This window comes from Myiozetetes cayanensis, unplaced genomic scaffold (assembly GCF_022539395.1).
Source record: "Myiozetetes cayanensis isolate MyiCay16 unplaced genomic scaffold, myiCay2020 scf6-25, whole genome shotgun sequence".
Taxonomy (NCBI): Eukaryota; Metazoa; Chordata; class Aves; order Passeriformes; family Tyrannidae; genus Myiozetetes; species Myiozetetes cayanensis.
Genome location: NW_026087853.1, coordinates 35389608 through 35411812, shown reverse-complemented (window position 1 = coordinate 35411812; position 22205 = coordinate 35389608). Strand labels below are relative to the sequence as shown.

The window sequence follows — 22205 nt, the reverse complement described above, 5'->3', positions numbered from 1 at the left end:
ACAAACCACAACAAAAAAAAAAACCCAACCAAACCAACCAAAACCATACAAAATTTTTCAGAGGCAGAAATCCTGGAAAACATATCCCGTATTTAAATGAAGGTATCAATAAATAAAAAACAATGGAAACGTGAAACAGATCTGAAGGATGGTGAGTCACTGTACAATGATGAATGTACACTTTGCAGAATGCAGAAGGGAATAAAAGCAACTACCCAACGACAAAAAAATTTGCAGACTCAATGACACAAAAGAGAATCAAAAATCCATGAGCTCTAAATACTTCAGTATCTGACCTCAAGGATTTAGGGGAATTTTAATAACACATTTCAGTTTTAAATAGCTTATCATGACTGACTTACCCAGCAAAGAAGCCAACTCAACTGTGCACTTTGCCAGCTGCTGTTCTGATGTGGGACACATGAACTGGAAAACACACAAAAAAATTGTATCTTTTTCCCCATACTACAGACTGGATAAAACAGGGTTTCACACGGGATAAAAATATCTAAGAAGAGTAGGCAATTTACAGCAAGAAGCATAGAGCTGTAATCAGGAAACCATTAAAGACTGAAAACCAAGATCATAATCGAAAAGGGGATCCACAAAGGCAAACTGAAGTAACAAGCAGATTTACACAGTATAAAAAAATGCAGTGCAACATCACTGCATTTGAGTTTAAACAAAAAACACTCAGCTGAGCTCACTTGTGAGGCAAGGCAAACTAACAAGTTCACAGGTACTGAGACAGTTCAAAGTCTCAAAGGGGTTTTTTGTTGCTTTTTTACATCTTTTACCTTTCTGCATTGAAGTGTCTGACTCAATCTTCCTAGCAAGCACTCCAACCAGACACAGTCAATCACTTCACCCTCATCCCGTGGGCCCACAGCAACACAGAGCACATCCTTGATGAAAAAGACAGCAGTAACTCACAGATTAATATCCTTCTCTTCCACAAACAGATCTTTGGACCTATGACAGAGCAGTTCATAAGCAGTCCTTGGCTTTTCATGAAAATAAAGCTAGTATATACACATTTCATAAGACAGATTAAAGCTGAATTTTTCACAACCTTACCAAGGTATGATTTTCTATGACAGCTCTCACTAATGTTATGAAGTCAAATTCAGTGACAGCACGAGTTCATCTTCCTTAAAAATACTAGCTCTGAAAGCTCTTAGATAAATCTGACAGTGCAGCAAGCAAATTTAGGGTAGAAGTGCTAGAGAAATCCAGAGCCCTCTTATATTCTTAGGGAAGCTTCAGTGTCAACACAACTTATCCTTCTCTTTTTATTTTAGCACAAGCAAGAAAGCTTTAAAGGATGTGAACTCATTCCCACTCAATTGCTGGGAAAGCAAAGACAGTGATATCCAACATTACTGCTCAGACAAACAGCTGAAAAAAAAACCCCAAACCAACCCCAGGAAAAAAAAAAAAACAGAGTACATAAAGCAGAACACATAAAGGTAAAAGTAAAAAAGTGAGGTGTTCAGAAGTCTTCTTTTCCTCATGGGTTACATAGGTTATATGATTGCAAGATTTTAAAAAGAACAGTGACTTGTTTAAAAAGAACAGCCTGGGAGAAATAACCAAAATGTAATTTGAACTAGCCTGATAGAAAATTGCTTGGATCTAAGGCTAAAATTAAGTCCATATCATCACCCTCTTTTTTAGGATATTCTGATTCCCCCTAATTATAGCTGAATGAAGGTACATTTGCAGACTGGCAAAAATCTTTCAACAGATCTGTACAGATTCATCTGACAGATTCAATAAAGAATTCCTGGTGTATAATATGGGATAGTCTACCAAGTTCTACATAATTGAAAGGACCAACAGGAAATACTTACTCCAAGCAGGGTCCAGGAGACTCTCCATAAAAAGAGTAGATCCATGAAAAAGTAACTATTTTGATATGCTGACTCTTCAGCATACAACTGTACACAACACTCACCACTACGGTTTCCATGCTAAACGTATCAAGAAGGCCACACTGCCAATGCTACCAGAAATCCTGTATTTGAGATAGTACTCCTAACAGGGAACTCTGATCAGATAGCAAGCAGGTGGTTAAAAAATACCTGAGAATTTTCCATTGTGCTTCCTAAACACTACCCACAGTCAGTTGCTTAGAACCAAAACATTCCCTTAAAAAAACCTGAACAAACCCTCACAAAAAAACAACAAACCACAAAAATTCCATAACCAACGAACCAAAACAACCACGAATGTGAAAAATATAAAAGGAGTTAGGGTGAGCCAAGAACTGAACACTACCTTAATCTCATTGATGACTTGTGAGGGAAATGGAGCACAGTGCTGACAGCCTGGAGGGCAGTCCCTTCTCAGTTCCAGAGCATCCTCGCTGGGCAAGGGAAATCCTGGGACTTTAAGCATTCTGTTGAAGGTTGCCTTCACTTCTCTTTTGATGAGTGCTACAGAGAACAGGGAACAAGTCCTGTCTACTTCAGTTTTCTCTCCAGTGAAACACAGAATTGTTTCCAAACACCGAGGACCATGGTAAATAAGGAAAAAAGACAGTTTACACTTTCAAAACCCTCTCACTCTGACCTCCCACTATATTTAATGGGTAGAGGCACATGTGGAGAGGGTGTGTTAACCCGCAGCTTTAGAAGGCAGCCACCCATTACTGCCAGCTACCACTGGCAACTCATCTCATTTTCCATCAAAATATTTCAGTGTGTTTAAAAAACACAGTAGCTAAGCCAGGAGGCAATGCCAAAGTAGAAAGCTGATTCAGCATGATCATATCAGTTCAGCCACTGTGCCCATGAAAGCCATATGTCTTCTACCAAAATAAGTTTTGATCAACATCCAAAACACTAAACTCTTGTGGCTGCAAATGGTGCTTGAATATTCCTCGCCATACTCTTGGCATAACCTCTTGAAAAAAATCGGTTTTCAGAGATTCTGAAGAGTTGACAGAGCAGTATTACAGAGAAAAATCACCACACTTGCCTTCAGCCTGCAGAAAAGACACCCAGTCCAGGCAGTGTTTGTTTTACAGAAGATTTCAACTCTCTGTACATGTAAACCATAAAGTGGCTTGAGAGAGCAGTTGTCTATCATACACTGGAAGTGTATGAAGTGTATGAAGACAAATTCAACATAGATGACATTTCCAGAAGGAGCTTTCCCTAGAATTTCTTCTCACCATCCTACGAGACTCTATAACTAAAAATCATTTCTGTGGGCCAAGCCTGAAAGACCCCTGAATAAGATTCTTAGAGCTAGAATTCTTCTTATTCCTAAACAGGAGGGACAGGGTAACTGCACACTTCCCACTAAAAGAAAAATCAGTACGACCAAGTACGTTATTACAGTATCTGTCTCTTGACCTCGGGGAGGAGGGGGAAGTACAATGCGCAGGTTAGAAGCCCCAGTTCAAAGCAAAAGGACTCACCTGCAATGTTGGCAGAGAGCCAGCCACAGGCTTTCTCAGTAGCCAGTTCCACCGCAATGTTTTCTGCACTACTTAAAACCTTTACAGGGAGGATAACAAGCAATAAGAGATTTACTACCAGCCACAGCACTACAGTCAATAAAAAGTCAGAAAGAAATCTAGAGGCAAAAAGCTTAATTTTGGCATGCAACGAATAAACAGAGCACCACCACCTCTGTGGGAACTGCTAGCTTGAGCAATACAACTGACCCATTTTGATTTTCCAAACCTCATCAACTCTTGTAGAAGTTGATGCTAAAACAAAAGCATTATCCTTGCAACATGAATGCAATTTATATAACATTCTAGTCTCAACAGTTAGCTATGAGCTAGAGTATCACTTTACCCAGAATATGCAAGGCAGCCTGGTAGAAGTGACTCTCCTTAGCTATGAGTCCTCCCATGAGGGCATCAAAAGGCTCCCTTGACCTGAGCTATTAAGGGATAAGATAAACAGCAATGGAAAAATAGTAACAATCCAGAATTAGAGTCAGGACCTTTAATAAGTTTTAGTAAATATACATACTGCAGCAGATGTCTCTTCTGGCAACAACACCCTTACTGCCTCAGGACCCTTCTTTTTGCAAAATCTACAAAAAAAGAAAGAAAGTATGGCACAGGATTAGTCAAACTTCTCAGACAACACTCAGAGGTTCATTATATGGCAAAGCAATAAGTCAGACCAAAAGAACCAGACAAGGAAAGGGTAATTACAAGCCTCCAAGCTGCAATATCGGTTTTCCAAGCAGGGGAAATACAATAGCTGCAGTGGATGTCTGTTTGAAGCTGGATGCAGAGGGACAGACAGCACCCTTTCCTTCCTACAAATACAGTATTAACTGGCTGGAGGCACTGTAGTCACTCTAAGAAGAGCAGAGATCATGGTTTATGACTACCAGAACCTGAGTAGGACAGGCCAAGGTAAATTAGGCTTATAGATTCTTCAGTAAGAAGAGATGGGAAGGCAGAAGTTTAAATAAATAAATTTTCCTCCTTACTCTCTGCCTTTGATGAGTGCCTGGGCCCCTTCCTCATAGAGATGAGTGCACACCTCTTCAAGAAGTTTGTCATGACTAGAAGCATCCTCCTTCACTTTATCTTGCAACATGGTTTCAGCCCTTTGAACCAACTCTGCTACCAGTGTTGCCCTGTAAAAAAACAGAAGAACGATCAGACAGACTGAAATCAATACAAGAAACAGTGCACACTAACTGTACCCAGCTGTTCTCCCCAGTTTAGGGGGATACTCATCTCAAATGCAATAAACAACTCTGCTAAAATAGAATCAACTGCTGTATTTAGTACTGTACCACGTCCCTATTCTGTATGCAAGGAAATAGAGCCAATGAAGATATCAAAACAGTACTAAGGCAAGAGTCAAAAGCCTTAAGATTTTAGTAGAAAGATTTTTGGTTACAGGTATACTTTCTGGTAGCAATGCCCTTGTATGCTCAATGGATAGTGCTCAGAAGTTCAAAGATGTCAACAGCAGCCCACTACAACCAGCATTCCTTAAGGGCTGATACAATTTAATGTTTTCAGTAAGGTACAGTGCAAAACCCTGAGCAAGCTCATGAGTGACATGCTGGAGGGCAGGGCTGCCACACAGGAGAACTGTGAAAAGGTAGAGAAATGGGCAGACAATGAGGTGGTGACTGTGCACCATATAGGCTGGGGTCTCCTGGCTATGGAGCAGCTCTGCAGAAAGGATCTGGGGTTCCCAGCAGACAAAGTTAGCAGCATCCAAAGAAGGCCAACATTATACTGGGCTGACAATCCCAACACTGCAGCCAGCAAGTCAAGGGAAGTTGCTGCTTCCCTCACTGCCGTGAGGCTGCATCTGGAGCAGTGTGTCCAGCTTTGGGACCCCAGGACAAGAAAGCCAAGGACAATTTGAGAAAAGAAAAAAATCATTAAGATAACTGGGATGCTGGAGCATGTGGCCTCCAAGGAGACTGAGGTAGTCGGTTTCACTCAGTCTGAAGAAAAGAAAAAGGTGAAGGGAGAAGAAAAGGTTACAGGGAAGACAGAGTAAAACTCTTCCAGGAAGAGCATTGCTAAAGTTTGACTGGCAGTATGCACAAGCTGGAACATGGGATATTCTGATAGGATATAAGGAAACATTTTTCACAAATCCTGGGAAAATTAAGTATTGGATGGTACTAAGAGGTACTTAAAAGGTGGAAACTTTTCTAATTGGAAAAGGTGCCAATAAATCTGATCTAATCTGAAAGCTGGCCCTTCTTTGAGCAGGAGCTTGGATGCAATGACCTCCAGAGGTCACTTCGATATGAGATTTTTCCATCAGCAAGAATGTTCTGAAAGGGATATAAAGTCTCAAAATGCTCCATGACGTTCACACACCAAGTGTCATACCTCCTTACATACCTCCTTTCTACATCTCTTTAAAAATTCCTCTTTGTGATGGCAATAAGACATTTCTGGTCACAGTTTTATATAGCCTTGGTGGTCTGCTATGCAGCATACTCTGAGGGAAGCTTTCTTTCCTCCATACACACAAGTTCAAAGGATCAACTCTTTGCCTCATTATAATGTAAAGCCACTTCTTAAGTCACAGAACAGATTACCAGCACTTACTTAATGTGCTTAACACAGTTGGATCCCACCCTCTCTGCCACAAACTCAACAGTTCTCCGCAGGGAAGAAGGCTGGTTGTGGAAGAAGGCCTGTTCCAACTCCACCTGTTAAAGAGAAAGTGCTACAGTTGATTAGAGCACTCCACCCAGATTCTTCTCTCACCAACACAGGAACGGACAGAACTGCCATTTGAAAATGTGCTAAAAAGTATGCAATTTGCCTGCACTAGGACTTTCTGCTACTGCAGCATTCATCATCCCTGTAAATTATTTACTCCCTTTCCCTTTTAGCCATGTAACCCAAGTTCATTATGAGGGTTTCTGAATCTATAAAAGCAAATGCCCTGTAAAGGGAGGAATGGGAGAGTTCTGACAGCACCCACTAATAATGAGCCATCATGTAGGGCTTGTTTTGGAAAGAAAGGATCCTGTCTTCTAAATACAGATTGGCAATCCTGTAGGCTCCTACACAGGTTGTTCTTTAAGTGGAAAGCATGGCTACAATCTAACCAAAACGAAGTATGAGAAACGTACCAACATTTTATATTAAAAAAGAGGGAGACAGATAAATAAACTAGTTGTTCCAACTGCAAGAATGTTTACTGAAATTGTCTGGATTTCAACACCCACATGGTATCCCAGCCACACAACTGTAACAAAAAAACAGGGAGAGAGGATACCAGACTGTTCAGAGGATACCTGAATCTTCCCTGCTGCCTGGGCCCAATTTTTTTCTTTCCCTAGCATTAGGATAATACTGTGTACAAGCAACTTCTCCTGCCCCGTTTCCCCTCATGACTGCCTAATTTTATTACCTGCAGTTTCCGCTGTGTGACAGAAGCCTTGGGTGCTAAAGACTCTGCAGCTGTGGGAGTGATTTTCCTTATAAAGCCACCATTTTTTGCTCCACTACCAGCCACAAAAGAGGCAAGTAGTTTACGCAGCTCACCTGTACGGGGAAAACATGCAAAAGCAGTCATCATTGCCAAAAGCAAAGGGAAAAAAGAAGACAAAACAAAACTCAAGAAAGAGAGTTTCACTTTGCCTGTCTTGTTCCTAGAAAAGCAGAGGAGTATCCCACACATTTAACTGGCACGGCATAGCGAGGCAGGCCAGGCTCTGAATAGAAAAGAGGAGGCTTCCAAAAAAGGGTCCCTAGCACATGGAACTTGCTCAGAAGGATCAGGGAGCAGTCATTTTTACACATTGCTTTTTAGTGTGGCAAATGAGAACGGTAAAGTCTACAAGGACAACAAGGCAAGCAGAGTTACACAAAATTGCAACAGGGGCAGGAGAAAATACCAGAGGAAAAGCTTGATGACATGTTCAATCCCTAGAAGCTTTTGTGATTCAGGTTTAACCTAGTTTTCCTACTAAGTCCCAAGAAACAGAGCACCATAGCCCCATATGGGGCTCTATTATCTACAGAGAGGAATTTTACCAATGGCAGACAATCCCAGGGAAAAACTCTCTCAAACAACAACCTAAAAAAAACCACAAGGGCACAAAAGGATTCTTCCCCTTTGTCTAGAAGCAGAAATGTGCCCAAGGACCAAAACATTCCTTGCAGTACAAATACCTCTCCCTATACCTAGCACGGAAAAGTTGTATTCTTACTTACTCCTTATAGTGTTTCTTTCCAGCTTTTTAGGGATGGCTTCCCTTGTTCCTCTGTATTCAAGCCCTGTACATCACTTATCCTGACTACTTAGCCTCCCTACCCCAGCCTCACCAGATAGTATTTACAGCTCCATGAGCTTCTGTAACAGAGCTTTTTATCTGGGTTGACTCGTACACAACTGAGACCTGAAGTTATGAGGAGGGGTAAGAAAGATGATCCAAGGACTTACAGTACCAAAGGACAAATGCAAACAACTAAATAAATTTAAAAAAATACTAATGTATTTTATTTATATTGAAAAAAAACCCAAAACAATACTCACCAAGATAGGGACAGCAGGTATAAAGTAACTGCTGATCCACTAAGGGTACAGAGTCCTGGTGAGAAAAAGAAGGAAATGCTGAAAGGATACTGAAGGAAAGAAACAGTCTTCAAATCAGAAATCCCATACATATGGTCACAGGAAGGTTTCAGGGCTGCCTTTCCATGAAAACAATAACTGGATTCCAAATACACAGTAAAATGATGAACTTTGCAGCCCAAGTGTTTAGTCAATCCCTGTAACACAGAATGAGCTGCTCCACATTTTATTAGTGTAGCTCCTGATCACTGTGAAAGCAGAGCTGAAAGCTGCTGGTTAAAGAGGGGAACCAGGGCTCTTGCCACAGCTGCTACTCAAAAGGGAGAAACCTATCCACGGTGGAAAATATATGAGGCCCACCTGCTGTGCATTACCCTGCACAAATGCCTTCCCCCAGACTCACTGGAACACCACGCTGTGGAGTCATGTCAGCCCAGTATTACACAGCACAGGCAGGGCCCTGGGAGGAAAAGGAACTTCAGATCCCACCCACAAAGGCACTGTATCTTAGCAAATATACTCTTCACTTTTCAAGGAATACTATGTATGTATCCCTTTGTATGTCTGGGAGTTACCTGAAACATCACTCGATTTTTGCTTGCCCATAATATTTTCAGTTCATCTACCCTTTATCATGTAACTGGAAAACAGGTGACCCCAAAGACAGCAACCTTGCTCAAACAGTCCCATCTTACTATTTCTGTTTACAATTACTATTACTTATTTTTGGGAAGAGCTACAGTTCTATCAGCTCACCTTATACTGCAATAATCAGTGAGTAGGAAAACAGCATCTGATCCTCCAGCACAACTTGGCACCTGTTCTGCAAACTATTGCAGCAGGTGAGATGGCTCCTGCCTGACAAAAAACCTAGAGCTGTAACACAGAGTTCACAACCCAGGATGAAATGCAATTGAGGCACTTGGACAAACTACGGCATCACATCCATTGGCCTACATATCCTCAATGCAGCTGCCCTGAAGCCAAGTTCCTGATAAGATCTTAAAACACCTGAGGACGTGGTAGGTCCATCTTCCTCCATAGATTCAGAGGACGTGGTACTGCACTAACTCACCAAAGCCTGAGCACATGTCACAGTATCCATCATAAATCTCTCCTGCCTGTCATCAGTGGTAAAAAACAACTCTTCAGGAACTGATGGAACCTGAAACAGAAAACCCAGCAGTTACAACCCAAACAACAGTCAGTAACTTACACTGTTTCTGATAAGAGGACAATGAAATCTCACCACCCTGCCACCACCAAAAAAAAAAACAACTAGCACTAAAGATCCACTCTGCCCCAAGCACCTTTCCATAAAATTAAATATTTGGTTTGATCACAATAACATAAGCCACCTTCCCTACCCTCCCCCTAACACCATCTTTCACATTCCCAATAGGTTCCCAGTAGGTCGTTACCTTGCTTCCAACTGGAGGCACGGAAGAATTTTAGAAGTTCATCACACACCATCCCTTTATCAGACAAAAAATTCCCTAATAATTCAATGCTGACAGCTAGCTGACAGCTAGCACTCCATCTTCGTGACAAGAGCTTCCAGTTCTAACAGGAAGCAGCTGCCAATTTGCTTACAAGGATGCAGATTAATAAGTACAGAATGTGTTTCAGATGCAATTAGAACTCCATTTGGAAAAAAAAAAGTTGCTTCACACAATTTCACTAATGGAAAATAATTCTCCATTAGAATACAATTACTCTTTAAAACCCCACAAAACCCCACAACAAAACAATAAACTACTATTTTGCATTGGTTTAATTATTTCAATACTATTTTGGGGTTTGGGGTTTTTTTTGCTTTTTCTTCAGGGAAGAGCTGTGTGCACACAGTAGACTCTACCTGAAAGAGCCAACCCAGAACTGCAAGGATCAGCAGCTTGTTCAGGAAACTCATCTTCTTATCTTCAGAAAGGACCATTAACCTGCCATGCAGCAGAAGCAGCAAGAGAAAGTGTGAGTTTTCAGCACCTCAATTTTCATTAAGGAAAAATTCCCAAACCGTTCCCTTTCTAATTACACTATTACTTGCATGTCTGCCAAGAGACTGGCGAGCAAGCTCTACTTTTTTGTATGTACCTGAACAACATGCCATCTTAAGTTTACACTGGAAAAGCCATTCTCTAGAATGTGATTCAAATTGTCCTCATTTATATAGGAAAGAAAGCTAGAAGATATTTAGGCACTGGAAATCTTCTAGGTGTAAGGATCAAATTCAAGGTTTAAAATTCACAGCTGCTGATATAGAATGAGCAAGTGGGGATTTAAAGTCTTTAATTTACTTAATGAAAAAAACACATAACACGTATTTGAATCAAAGATTAATCCCTGACCTTAGGGATTTACATGAAACTTTGCAGTTTCATTTAAGATAAGAAGTGCTCATGATCTGCACCAAAAAAACCAAGTGTTCTTTTAATAAGAATCTCAGGCTAGTGCCAGTGTGCATTCTCAAACATCAAGTATCTCAAGTATATAATCAAACATTCACAGAAAAGTTCTTAATATATATATTTTTCCCAGCCTCCTACCTGTATACCTGCAGCAAGAGGCCAAATACTTTCCTGTAGTAATCCAGGAAAGGAGCAATATGATCCACAAGGGAAAGGTACTCCACAACCCAAGGAATAGTGAGGATAGAACGTTGATCCCGAACAGATTGTCTCAGAAGCTTCAATATATCCAGTATAGGCAGCGTCTTAAAAGGCAACAGAAGTTATAGCAGCAGTTTGAAGTTACTTTTTGGTACTTAAAGAAAAACTTTTACCTGTATCTTGGCTTTTCTTTCTAGGATTTCATCTTCTGTACCAATAAGAGGTGACTTCTGGCTAATGAGAACCCTTCTTTGCACATAAGCAGAGGTAAAAACCACACTACGACTGCAACCAAAGCTCCCCCTGGGACTTTCAAAAGCAAGGCTATAAGTCTGACTACTTACAAGTGGAGTTATTGCATTCAGAATGACACACTTCTAGGAGATGGGTGCCAAACTTTCAAAATCATTCCTGCTAGCTGGATTTGTACACTACAAATACAGCTAGGTGAGAGTTCTAGTATGACAGACCCAGATTAGCCGAAATAACAGAAGACCGAGTACCTTCCCATCAGTGCATTGCTCCCTCTTTTCTAGATTATACAAACTTGTTTCCTTTGTTCCCAACCCCAGAACATGCTGCAGGGACACAGAACCATATAACATCATCCCAGGAGCCACTGGCTCACTCTGAAAGGGCATGACTATTCATAATCCCCTCCTCAGATTAGAAAACCTGCCTGTCAAGCGAAAGGCAATGTAAGGTTTCTTACTTGGTTTCTTAATGCTAATGCAGAGTCTTGCAGGTCTCTAGTTGGCTGCTCCACAGTGCGATATGGCAAGAAAACAAGAAACCCCAGGAACTTGGCGAGGAGTCGCAGACTTAACAAGACCACAGTGAAGCGCTTCTTTTCATCCTGAAATGAAGAAAAGCGAGCTGAGGCAATGTTACCCTAAACTGGCAAAGCAAATGCCTACGCTAAACTTTTATTTCCTTCCTGTAAAAGGACCACATAGCTTCATCGTTGCTTTTAATAAATGTGAGTTTCCAAAATACATATTTATCAAGCATTTAAAATTGCTTCTGCCTCTGCTGCTTCACTTCATGACAAGAAGAAATTATTCAAGAGCTCTCTAAAACAAGCAGCTGCTCAATCACGTCCTCACATTAAGAACTGTGGAGTCAATGAGAGGACAGAGAGCTGATCTCACATTGCCTCCTTTATACCACTACCACTGCAAGTCTTCATGAACCTTTGGCAACTACTTTGCTAATAAGCTCTAAGCTGTGACACCTCTGATAGGTATAGCTGAGTGAAGAAACATCTGAACAGGTATGAACAGGGATCACTACAAATTCAAACTAAAATCCTTCCACGTGGAAAAGTAAAAAGGAGCTATTGCAACTGAGTGCAACAACTCAGCTTGGTTATTTCATTGATCTAACACAGGATACTAATAACCTAAAAAAGAGGCTTCCACTTTCCAAACTATTGTGCATTATCTCTTATGACACAGTTCTATGAAGCACCCTGAAGCGTGCAAGTAAGTGGCAAGGGGCTCAGACTTCCATAAGTTCTTGTCCTGTAATACAGTAGTGGCAGGTCCAAGCAATTCACAAGCAAGCCAGCAATTTTTAGACTACTGGAACACCTCAGAAAAATTCCTGCCAGATGTGTTTGCAAGAAACAAGCTTACCTGTTCATCCATATCTGCTTCCCCGTCACAGTGCTCATGCTCCACCAGAGTAAGGCCATTCAATTCAAGTATCTTCAGGCACAGACTATCCATCAGGTGCTGATTGAACTGGTAACTTCAGCAAAAGATGATGATGAGTCAGACTAGGCTGAAAACAGCAGTAAAACCTCAACTAACACACTGCAAAATTTCAAGCTTGTCTCATGAGCATCAGCAGACATCCAGTGGAACAGACTGACAGACAAGAAAGCAAGAGACAAGACTGGTACTGGCTGACCCCCTTCATTTCCTTTTGTACTTTTTCAGAGATGCTATTTGATGCTATTTTCAAAGAGATGCTATTTAGCAAGTCTCAGCATAAGGATAATAAAATAGATCTATCAAAGCAGGAAGCTGTGAAATAACTGAAGATTAAAATCTCCCATAGGTCACAAATACTTCATGCTGTGAATGGTGAAAAACTCATTAAACAAAACAATAAAGCTGGCTTCATTCTGTACTCCTTGGCTTCATGCCCTATCACACAAGAAGAACTTGTCCAGTCCAGTGTCCTTGCTAAGCAGCACTGCATGCCTTGGCACTGGGAAATGCTGAGAGCCTCTGAGAAAATATGGTTTTACAGAAGAAAAATTATTACCATATATTACCATATATCCTAGTCCCAATCTTTCTGAATAACTCTCTGCTGCAAGAGCAACATGCTGGTGCTCCTGTTACCCACCCATTTCAGAGAGGAAACAGCAAGCACAGGTAGCTAACCTTCCTGCACTGAGGATGAAGTCCCTGAAGAACTGCTGGCACCCCGGGAATGAAGGGGGTGGACAAGGTCCTCTGATGCTCTGAGGAACAACAAATCTTTCCTGCAGTCTCTTCAAACGGCTCAGATTGTCAGAACCCAGCATATTAAGGACATCCTGGTCTGGTGTGTCTCCCCAGCTTGCACCACCACCAATAGGACCTTTACACATCTTTAGGAGACAGAAAGAGTAGGGAGGTGGAAATTTTGTAACAAGACATCATTTCACGTATCTCTCATCCAACATACTATCCTTTCATCCAACATATTATCCCTTCCTCACAAGACTCTTTTTGGAGTAATCCAAGCACGATCTTTTCAGGTACCCACATACAGAGCAACTCTTCCTCATGCCAAAACATGTTATAAGAGTTCAGATCCTACACATCTAACTAGGTGATACCTTGCAGTCTACATGTGGATGTGTGGAGAGAACATCTATCACTTGCATGATCTTCATAAACCACTCAGTAGGACCTTTAGCCCAGTCTCCAAGGCCCATGATGCCACACTATGCATTCCAAGACCAGATTTTCCTGGAACTTCCATAGGGTTAAATAAAAATAACAAATGAATGCCGCACTCCCTCAAACACACAGATACTACTCGAGGCTCAAAGAATTACAGAACTGCAGAACTGGTTATGTTGTAAGGGGCCTCTTGGATCATCTAACCCAACCCTCTTGTTCAATCAGGGTCAGCTACAGCACGCTGTCCAGGACCATGTCCAATTGGGTTCTGAATGTCTCCATAGACTGGGACTTCACAACCGCTCTGGGGAACGTGCTTCAGTGTTTGACCATCCTCACAGTAAAGAAGTGTCTTCTTGTGTTCAGATGGAATTTCCTTTTCCTCAATATGTGTCCATTGCCTCATGTCCTGCCAGTGAACACTACTGAAAAGAACCTGGCTCCCTCTTCTTCATTCCCTCTCAGCAGGTATTTGTAATGCAGTGTTAAGATAACCTGCAGCCTTCTCTTCTTCAGGCTGAATACTCCCAGGTCTCTCAGCTTCTCCTCAGACCAAAAAAAGTGCTCCAGGTCCCTTAATCACTTACACAGCCCTGCACTGGACTTGCTCTAGTAAGTGTGTATCTTTCTTCTCTTGTGCTGGTGAGCCCAGGACTGGACACAGTACTCCAGACATAATGGAGTGTATACTCCTAGCCAATGATGAGTAAAGGGAAAAGATGACTGCACATCCCTGCATCTAAATCACGGTAATTTTAATGAGAGAGATCATACTAAAAAGCAACATTTAACTATGTATGTGAGCAGTAGTGGTGAGCAACTACTAGGTCCCTTTATTCCAAACAGAGCATCCTTCCCTCCCCAAAAGAATATCTTGTAACGCTTCCCAACCTTAAATTATAAGGTCTCGAAGCAAATCCTCAGTCACAGTTCATTTCTGCAAGAGTAAGATTCTGCAAATCACTTTCTAGTCAGACACATTGGATTCACTGAAGATGCCTAGTTACCAGTTTAGATCTTTGGTTACCCTTGTAGAAATCCTGCCAGTTTTCATTAAGAAGGCACAGATAAAATACAGCACCTAGGCCTAATTAAATCCTATTGATGCAACAAAATTCATCTCATGTCTTTCCCACAATTTTCATGAACCCACACATATACAATATATACAATACTGTATCAAAAACAGGCTGTTGCAGTGTTACAGAAGAACAGAGACCCTTTGCAGATAGTAAGGTCATGCTGCTAAGAAACATAACTGGGAATCTCTAAATTTGATATACGTCAAAATGTATCTTTAAAATTTCCAGAAACTATAACTGTATTAAAATTAGTAGAACAAAGTAAATAACCATGAGGAATTAATGTTTACAGCTCTTGATGTGCTCAGTGTACCTTATGTCTGATTTAAACAGAGTTCATCCAATCATTAAAAGAATTTATCACTGATTATTTCTTAAAAAGGAAAGAAATTCCCATCCTGAAAACTTGTCTCTTCCCAAAAAAAGGTTTCAATAGGAAAATCTTGGAGAAACTTGCAAGATACAGTTTGTTTCCTCAGGCTGAGGAAGGATCAAATCAGCTTTGACACATACATTCATAAAAAAACCCAAGTCATTTACCTGGATAAGCTGTTTCTGAAAGAGCCGGGCAAAATGGCTGTGGTTGCAGGTTGCAGATAGGTGAGCCATCATGGCCCTGTGAAGGAAAAGATCATGAAATTCTGACAGGAACTCTGTGGTACAAAAATAGTGTTCTAATCTCACACTATACCAAAAGCCTAAAATAATTGCTCCTAAGAAAGCAATCTCCAAAGGCCATTGCAAAAAGCAACATCTTTATAACCAGGTTTCCCAAGCACTGAGCCCCATCTGCTGCTGATATGAAAACAAAAATTCTCCCTGAGTACCTGCAGAACAAACAACCCTAGAGATGAAAAGAATCTCTTCCTTATCTGAAATAATGCTGTTACTTGGGAAGAAGAATGAACTCATTCAGCTCCCACTCTTCCCTGCACAGAAGAGTGAGCTGAGACTTCACACATACAGAACACAGTAACAGTGCTTCTTCTGATGCCCCAGGGCAAAGAAAATTTCTTAGTTTAGGCCTCAGCCTTGTTTTGCTCCTGTAGTGAAAAAACACCTACATACATGTAACTTGAGTAGGCTGATGGTTGAAACCAACACAGAAACCCACAAGGCAACTGCTATCAAACCATTGTAGTTTCTTTATGTACAATCTATTTTGATAAAGCAATACATGAATTTAACAGTCTGGTTTCTGCAGAAAGAGTCATAGTTGCCTTGTTTTCAGAGACAATACACTAGAACCCCCTGAAATAATCAGAATAATTAGCTTCTGAACATACAGCACAGGTCTCCAGGCTTAAGTGGAGTCAGACCAGAAACTTGAAATGCACACACAAGTGTATACAATAACAATGTTCAGACCACAATATACTGGTACTTTCTTTGATTACGAACAGGGAAAGAGCTACATCAAGACTGATCAAATTAGGCACTTGCTACTTACGGCTTGTTTCTTTTAAGATAGCAGCTGATACTTTTAAATATAGAAGCAAGTTTACATAATTAGTATCTTCCAAGCAGCATAGCCCCCTACAGATTAGCGCAGAAGACCAGGGAGAACATGGAACTTAGGATGCCAAGTCTAGTATGCTGCACCAGCAATTCAGCTACATTACAGACTCCTACCTGATCTTGTTGCCCAGAACTCTTTCAAAGTCCCAGCCAGTTTTCTCGTGGTTATCCTCCCATTCACGCAGAAGTTCATAAAATATGTCCCTGAGAATCAAGATATTCAAGGGTATGAATTCCCACTCTTCAAAATTTGTAGCAACAACGACCAAATATTCAATTGCTTCAAAGTTCCCCGGCAAGAATCTACCTCAGATTAAATAACTCATGTCTCTAAGCATTCAGATACCTTTTGCAAAACGCATTAATGTAAATGGGACTTCGGTGAGTTTTCATTTTCCGTGGCTTGGACAACAAGTGCTTGAGCTTATGCCCAAACTTTGATGGAATGACCAAAACACCCATTACCAGACAGACATACAAAAGACTGAGAGGCAGGAAAGAATAAGTCAGATAAAATAAGATCTATGAGGAGAGAAAAAAGGATCAAGACAACTTGTCATTCTGCCCTCACCCTATTGCCGCAATCATGGAGAGAGGCAGCAGAAAGAATAAAAGCACACCAGATCTATAAGCAGACGCAATCCAGTAGGGTGACGCACTGTACTGGCATTAACAGAAGTCTCAGTAACTCCTGAAGAATTAGGCTGTTTTTCTCTAAAGACATTAAGCATTTAGCTCCTGCATTCAATATGGAAAAAGGCTTTTTTTACCTTTTAATTAGAGTGAAAACGTCAAGATTTTTTTCTACAGCACGAAGCATACGTGAGACATTCTTAATATTCTTTGCTCACAATCATGCAGAGGTTATACCCTGTGAGTCATACAGTAATAGTAGAAGAAACTTACCTCTGTTTCTTAAATATGTGAAATGCTCTGTCACTGGGAAAGTTAGAGCGATTATCAGTTTCTGGCTGGAAAGAAACAGACTGTACAGAGCACGGCAACAGGAGAGACACCTGTTCAAAATATAAAGGCAGTCTTTAGACTAATGTAAGTCTCTAAAATAATCTGAGACTCAGAAGAGAACAGGGAAAAGGCATGATGAGGAAACCAAGTATCACTAGCCAAATTGTCCAGAGATTAGCTACTTCCCTAATTGCTAGCTACTAGTAAACACTACGTTACACTACAGAGGCAGAATCACTCAACATTACAAGAGAAAGCATCTCATCTCTCTAAATCTCTGCTGAACAGATTGCAACCAGTATTGATACCGTGTGGAAAGAATGATGCACAGTCAAAGTGTCCCTTCAGTATCAGGCTTCAGAGAATGCAGGATAATGGCTGGCAATTCCTCTACTGTTACTCTTTCTCCAGCTCAAAAAGCCTATGTCTTCAAGTAACAAGAGACCTTTATTTACAACGTTAACAACTTTAAAGCTCCATTATTGAAGTGTCCTAGTCTCAGAGAGTATCTGGTACTTTCTTTGCCAAGAGTAATTTCCATTTTTAAAAGATGCATGAAATGAGATATAAAATGCATTCCTACCATCCAGCTTAAGTTCCCTAACCCAGATAATTATATGAGGGAACCAGCTTACACAGTCTGCATTGTCTCCTCTGAAACTTCATTTGCCTAAAAGGAGTCCATATCTACAAAAGAAATCCACTTCTTCAAAACTACCTTCTGATTTTGCATCTAATCAATCATTCTCTTGGGATGCATGTTTATTAGATGAGATTCAAAAGCAAAACTTGACCCTATCACAGTCTCCGGTTGAGGTCAGGGCCCAAAGGACAATGCAAGGATAGCCAGCAATGATTCACAGCTAACAATCACTGGACCTAGCAATCCACTCAACCACTGACAAGAAAAAGAAGTAGCTTTTAGACAGTTGCCAGAGACAACATGACAAGATACTTGAAGTAGGAGTAATGAAATTTAACATCAAAGCCATTGCAAATAAGAGAGCAACAATACAAAGGTTTGAAGAAATGTCAGTTGAGGTCTGCCAATTTTTACCTTGGCTGTGCTGCTTTCATAAGCCTGCCTGAGCCTCTTGTGCAAGGCGGGAGAAAAAGATGCAATTCGTTCATTTTCAGCCAAAAGCTTCAGCATCCCCTTTTCTAAATGGGAAATAATTCTGCCAAGAAAACAGGGATAAAACCCAGAGAGACAGACATAAACAACACATGATCAGACCTAACGAAATGCTTATGCTCATTTTTTATGATGCTGCCAACTAAAGAGTTCTAAGCCACAGGTATTCAGCGTGAAATCCTACAGGTATCTGTAGGACCATTTGTTATCACTCCCATCTCGTGACTTTCCTGTTCCTGCATAACTACAACAAAGTTCAGTGGACAGATCAGTGCAAGGAAAACTCACACACATCCAAATCCAGGTCAAGTTGCATGTTTTGAGGTAAAATTAACAACTCGGTGCTCGTAAGTGGTAAAGCTCTAAAACCCAAGCACACTTGCTTAATCCCACATGTAACTGCAGACATAAAAGCAGAGCAAAAAAAATTCAACTCACTCATATTGATAGTCCAAGACTCGAACAGCAAAATAAACACAGTTGTGCACACTTTGGAAATGCTGTCCCCCTGACTCTTCTAAGGGGAAAAAAGAAACATGAGACGACAGTACTTATCACTATTTATAAATTAAAAGACCAACAAAGCTTTTAAGGAAAGTAGGAACTGCCACATCCAAAAATAGTCTTTTAGATCCCTGTCCAATTCCCAGAAGTTCCCACTCTCAGCCCTAAGAATGAGTAGTAAAACAAAGGTCAGTCAAATTGGGGAACCTGAGGTGGGGGATGGTGGTGTGTATCACTCTTTTGGTTTTAATATCCATATGAAAGTACTAACTGCATCAAGCTTAAGCCTGAATTTGACAAAAAACAAATGCAAGAATTACACATCTATATGGCTGAATCCTGTACACTCATATCCTAATCTTAAGCTAAAGAAACACATAGTATATCAACAGCACTTTTGAGTTGCAGAAGCCAATGGAGAAGCAAGTTTAGCAAATCTGTCCTTCTCTTTAGAAGTCAGTGTTAGCAAGCAGCTACAGCAAATCTCACACAATAGTAGAAAACTAGATTAAAACAGGACCAAACAACCACACTCTATCATACTGCAGAAGCACTTCCCACACGTGTGATTTTTGTCAGCATCTCAGAGGAGTCCCACAAATTGGTAATAAGGCATTTTTATGTCATTTAAGACTAACTGTCCAAGCTGCTATATAACACATTATTATTCCATGGAAGCAATACTCTTTCTCCTCAATACTATTGCTTACCTCTACTACTTTCACTGATTTCAAGATCACTGTCCCCATCTTCTGCAGTAGAAGTGCCTTTAGATGTCAATAGTTGCAGAACAAAAAACAGCTCCAGAAAAATATTTGGTACCAGGTTTTCTGGAAGAGAGTAAACGAGATGTTAGAAGTGGATTATTCAATATTGTCCTGCTTTAATTCACAAAGGTAAAAAGATAGATTCCTGTACTCTGGTAGTCACCAAAGAACTCCCTGAGCACAACCACAGCGTAAATCAGTATGGGAAAGATGTGTTAGAAAATAGACTAGTTTCAGGCCATATAATTTTGGTCTATTGCAGCTCAGAGTATTGCATCAGGCTCACCTCCTTCCCTAAACTTTAACCTAGTATTCATTTATTTTTAATAATTGAGTTGGCTTAAGTTTATTTTTCCAGATGTTATTTTTTTGTACACTGTAACTGTTCCACAACTTCTACTTCTCAGCTACCTCCCTCTCACAACACACATGCAAGTTCAAAGCTCAAAGAAAGGTCAGTCTCACATCATCTGGGTCAGTCTCACATCACCTGCTATACACGATGAATAGAGCTGCGCCAGACACTCCAGCTGCTTCTTGCAGGAAACCTTGGTAGGATTTGCACAGGTCACCAGATGGCTTTCTGCAGGCAGGCTAGCACTGCGAGTGTAGCTAGGCTTAGTCGGAGTACCAGGATCAAAAGATATCCCTGCAGGAGAAGACGCCTGGTGCAGCAATTTGCATCTGAAATTCAAGAGCAGTAAAATACCATGTGACTGAAGATGATCCACAACAGCCATGCAGCCAGAGGTCTTTCTCTTGCAGTGTAGCATGAAGGAAATCCTGCAATAACTAACCATGTCATTTACACTGTCTAATGGAGCTTTTAGCTAATGGTAATTAAGGTCATCTTTCTCTTTGAGAGAAAAGATCTTGGAGTTAGCAATCAAGACTGGAAAGAATCACATTCACATTCCAACTCTGTTAAAATAGAGTGGCACTTTGACCAAATTAACCAGCTATGTTACTGCTTCTCATCTGAAATGATATTTGTTAAGGACAGAGAATCTGTTAGAGACTATGTGCTGACATTTTTTTTTTGCATGTACAATTTGTGACAGCCAGATTTTACAAAATCTATGAAAATCAGGTTCATATCCATATATTCAGACACATTTGTAAGTTAACAACACCCTGAGAAGACCCAATACCACTACATGGAAAGGCAATGCAACAACTGATGAAAGCCCATACAGAAGGAACAAACCATTTTAATTGCTGGATCCTAAATCAACAATGTTCACTCAGGTAAATACATAGACATTGTTAAAAACTATACCTTGAGATGCCATCCAAAATGCAGCACCAGAGTGGCACATATAAGACACATGACAAACAGGAAACAAGCCAGTAACAGCAATATCAAATGACTGTTAAAGATTCCAATGAAACATTTGCACTTGGAACATTACACTATGTCTTACCACACTGTCTCAAAAGTAAAATCTTTAAGTCACTTTAAGGGCTGTGGGGAAGACGGAAACATTTTTACCTGCAGCAAAGGCTTTTTTCTAGTGGTCTATTTCTAGTGGAACTGTTGAACAAATTGTTCCCAAAATGGAAACAGAAACATTACTAAATAACAGCCTCCCCTGCAACAAACATAAGCACCCAAGCTGATTGAATTAAAGAAAATTATTTATTAAGCACTTTGTAAACCCATCAAAGTAAGACTCCAATAATGCAGTTAGACTCTGCTTCACTTCTGCCTCAGTGCTGTCATCTACCTCAACGCAAAATTCACCTTTTGCCCTTGCTCAAAGTGACCCACCTGCCTGGAGGCTTTGTTAGTTTTGTACCTCACTTCACCACCAGTACTGAGGACATAACAGCAGCTCCCAGCTTTCAAGCATGATGGGTCAGACAAGACCACCTCCTGTGCAAGATCCAGCCCACCACATACCACTATTCCACTAACTTAAGCTTACATAGATTATTGGGACATTTCAGGTAGAATTCAGTGGAATAGGTGCTTCACTTAAGTGCAGAGAGGCAGGTTTGAATCCTGAGCAGTTCTGCTACAGGTCCAGTACAAACAGTAATTCATTAGTCGCTACTGGATGTGTTTCAGCCAGTTCTGGACCCACTGAAGGTTTAGCAGGAAAAGAATTCCACCCATGTGTCCTGAGGAATTTCCCCAAGAACAAAACCTACAAAGAACAGCAACACTTCTGTCAGCAATTACAATCAATAGTTTCTCTACTACTGTGCTTTGGGTTTTTTTCTGAAGTATAAATCTTCACAGACTAACAGTGATATCATTTTACAGATGATGAAAGACACACTAACTGAACAGCACAGACAAAATAAGAAGCTAGAATTCACCTCATCTCACAGCAAACAATTTTCAACAGATAACTGCAGTAGTAACTTTGAAACAGAATCTCAAGCTACCCATGTACTGTTTTCTCTGACTGCAAGCTTCTACTAGCCTACCTACTTTAAAAAATCATGCAATCACACTTTTACTACATTTGTAACATTAACTCATTTTCTTCAAACCAGTAAGTCTTGGTGTAATTTTCAAACACACTCTAATTACACCAGCTCAAACGCACTCTGCCTGTGCAATTTAAGGAAAGCTGCATGGGAGACAGCCACGCATGCAAGCCCATGAAGAAGAAATCTCATAAAAGCAGTGAGGACTGACAAAACTTCTGAAGTGAAGGTCATTGT

At 40.6% G+C, this 22205-nt stretch overlaps 1 protein-coding gene across 3 annotated transcripts in view; it reads right to left on the bottom strand.

Moving 5' to 3' along the window:
* Window positions 1-22205, bottom strand: part of CDAN1 (codanin 1) — a 35576-nt gene that overhangs the window by 4482 nt on the left and 8889 nt on the right. The window contains exons 4-25 of one of the 3 annotated variants that reach the window (XM_050336284.1): window positions 20020-20213; window positions 19473-19592; window positions 18697-18775; window positions 18181-18301; window positions 17064-17173; window positions 16272-16361; window positions 15180-15255; window positions 13051-13259; window positions 12292-12406; window positions 11367-11510; window positions 10592-10758; window positions 9904-9985; window positions 9121-9210; window positions 8007-8061; window positions 6879-7012; window positions 6065-6168; window positions 4465-4614; window positions 3993-4056; window positions 3428-3506; window positions 2281-2438; window positions 798-905; window positions 363-426 (exon numbers count right to left, since the gene is read on the bottom strand). In XM_050336284.1, the coding sequence (XP_050192241.1) occupies window positions 363-426; window positions 798-905; window positions 2281-2438; window positions 3428-3506; window positions 3993-4056; window positions 4465-4614; window positions 6065-6168; window positions 6879-7012; window positions 8007-8061; window positions 9121-9210; window positions 9904-9985; window positions 10592-10758; window positions 11367-11510; window positions 12292-12406; window positions 13051-13259; window positions 15180-15255; window positions 16272-16361; window positions 17064-17173; window positions 18181-18301; window positions 18697-18775; window positions 19473-19592; window positions 20020-20213 (2513 nt within the window). Of the gene's footprint in view, window positions 1-362; window positions 427-797; window positions 973-2280; window positions 2439-3427; window positions 3507-3812; window positions 3901-3992; window positions 4057-4464; window positions 4615-6064; window positions 6169-6878; window positions 7013-8006; window positions 8062-9120; window positions 9211-9903; window positions 9986-10591; window positions 10759-11366; window positions 11511-12291; window positions 12407-13050; window positions 13260-15179; window positions 15256-16271; window positions 16362-17063; window positions 17174-18180; window positions 18302-18696; window positions 18776-19472; window positions 19593-20019; window positions 20214-22205 lie in introns of those variants that run through there. The other 2 variants (XM_050336285.1, XR_007631522.1) reach the window with 2 other exon arrangements.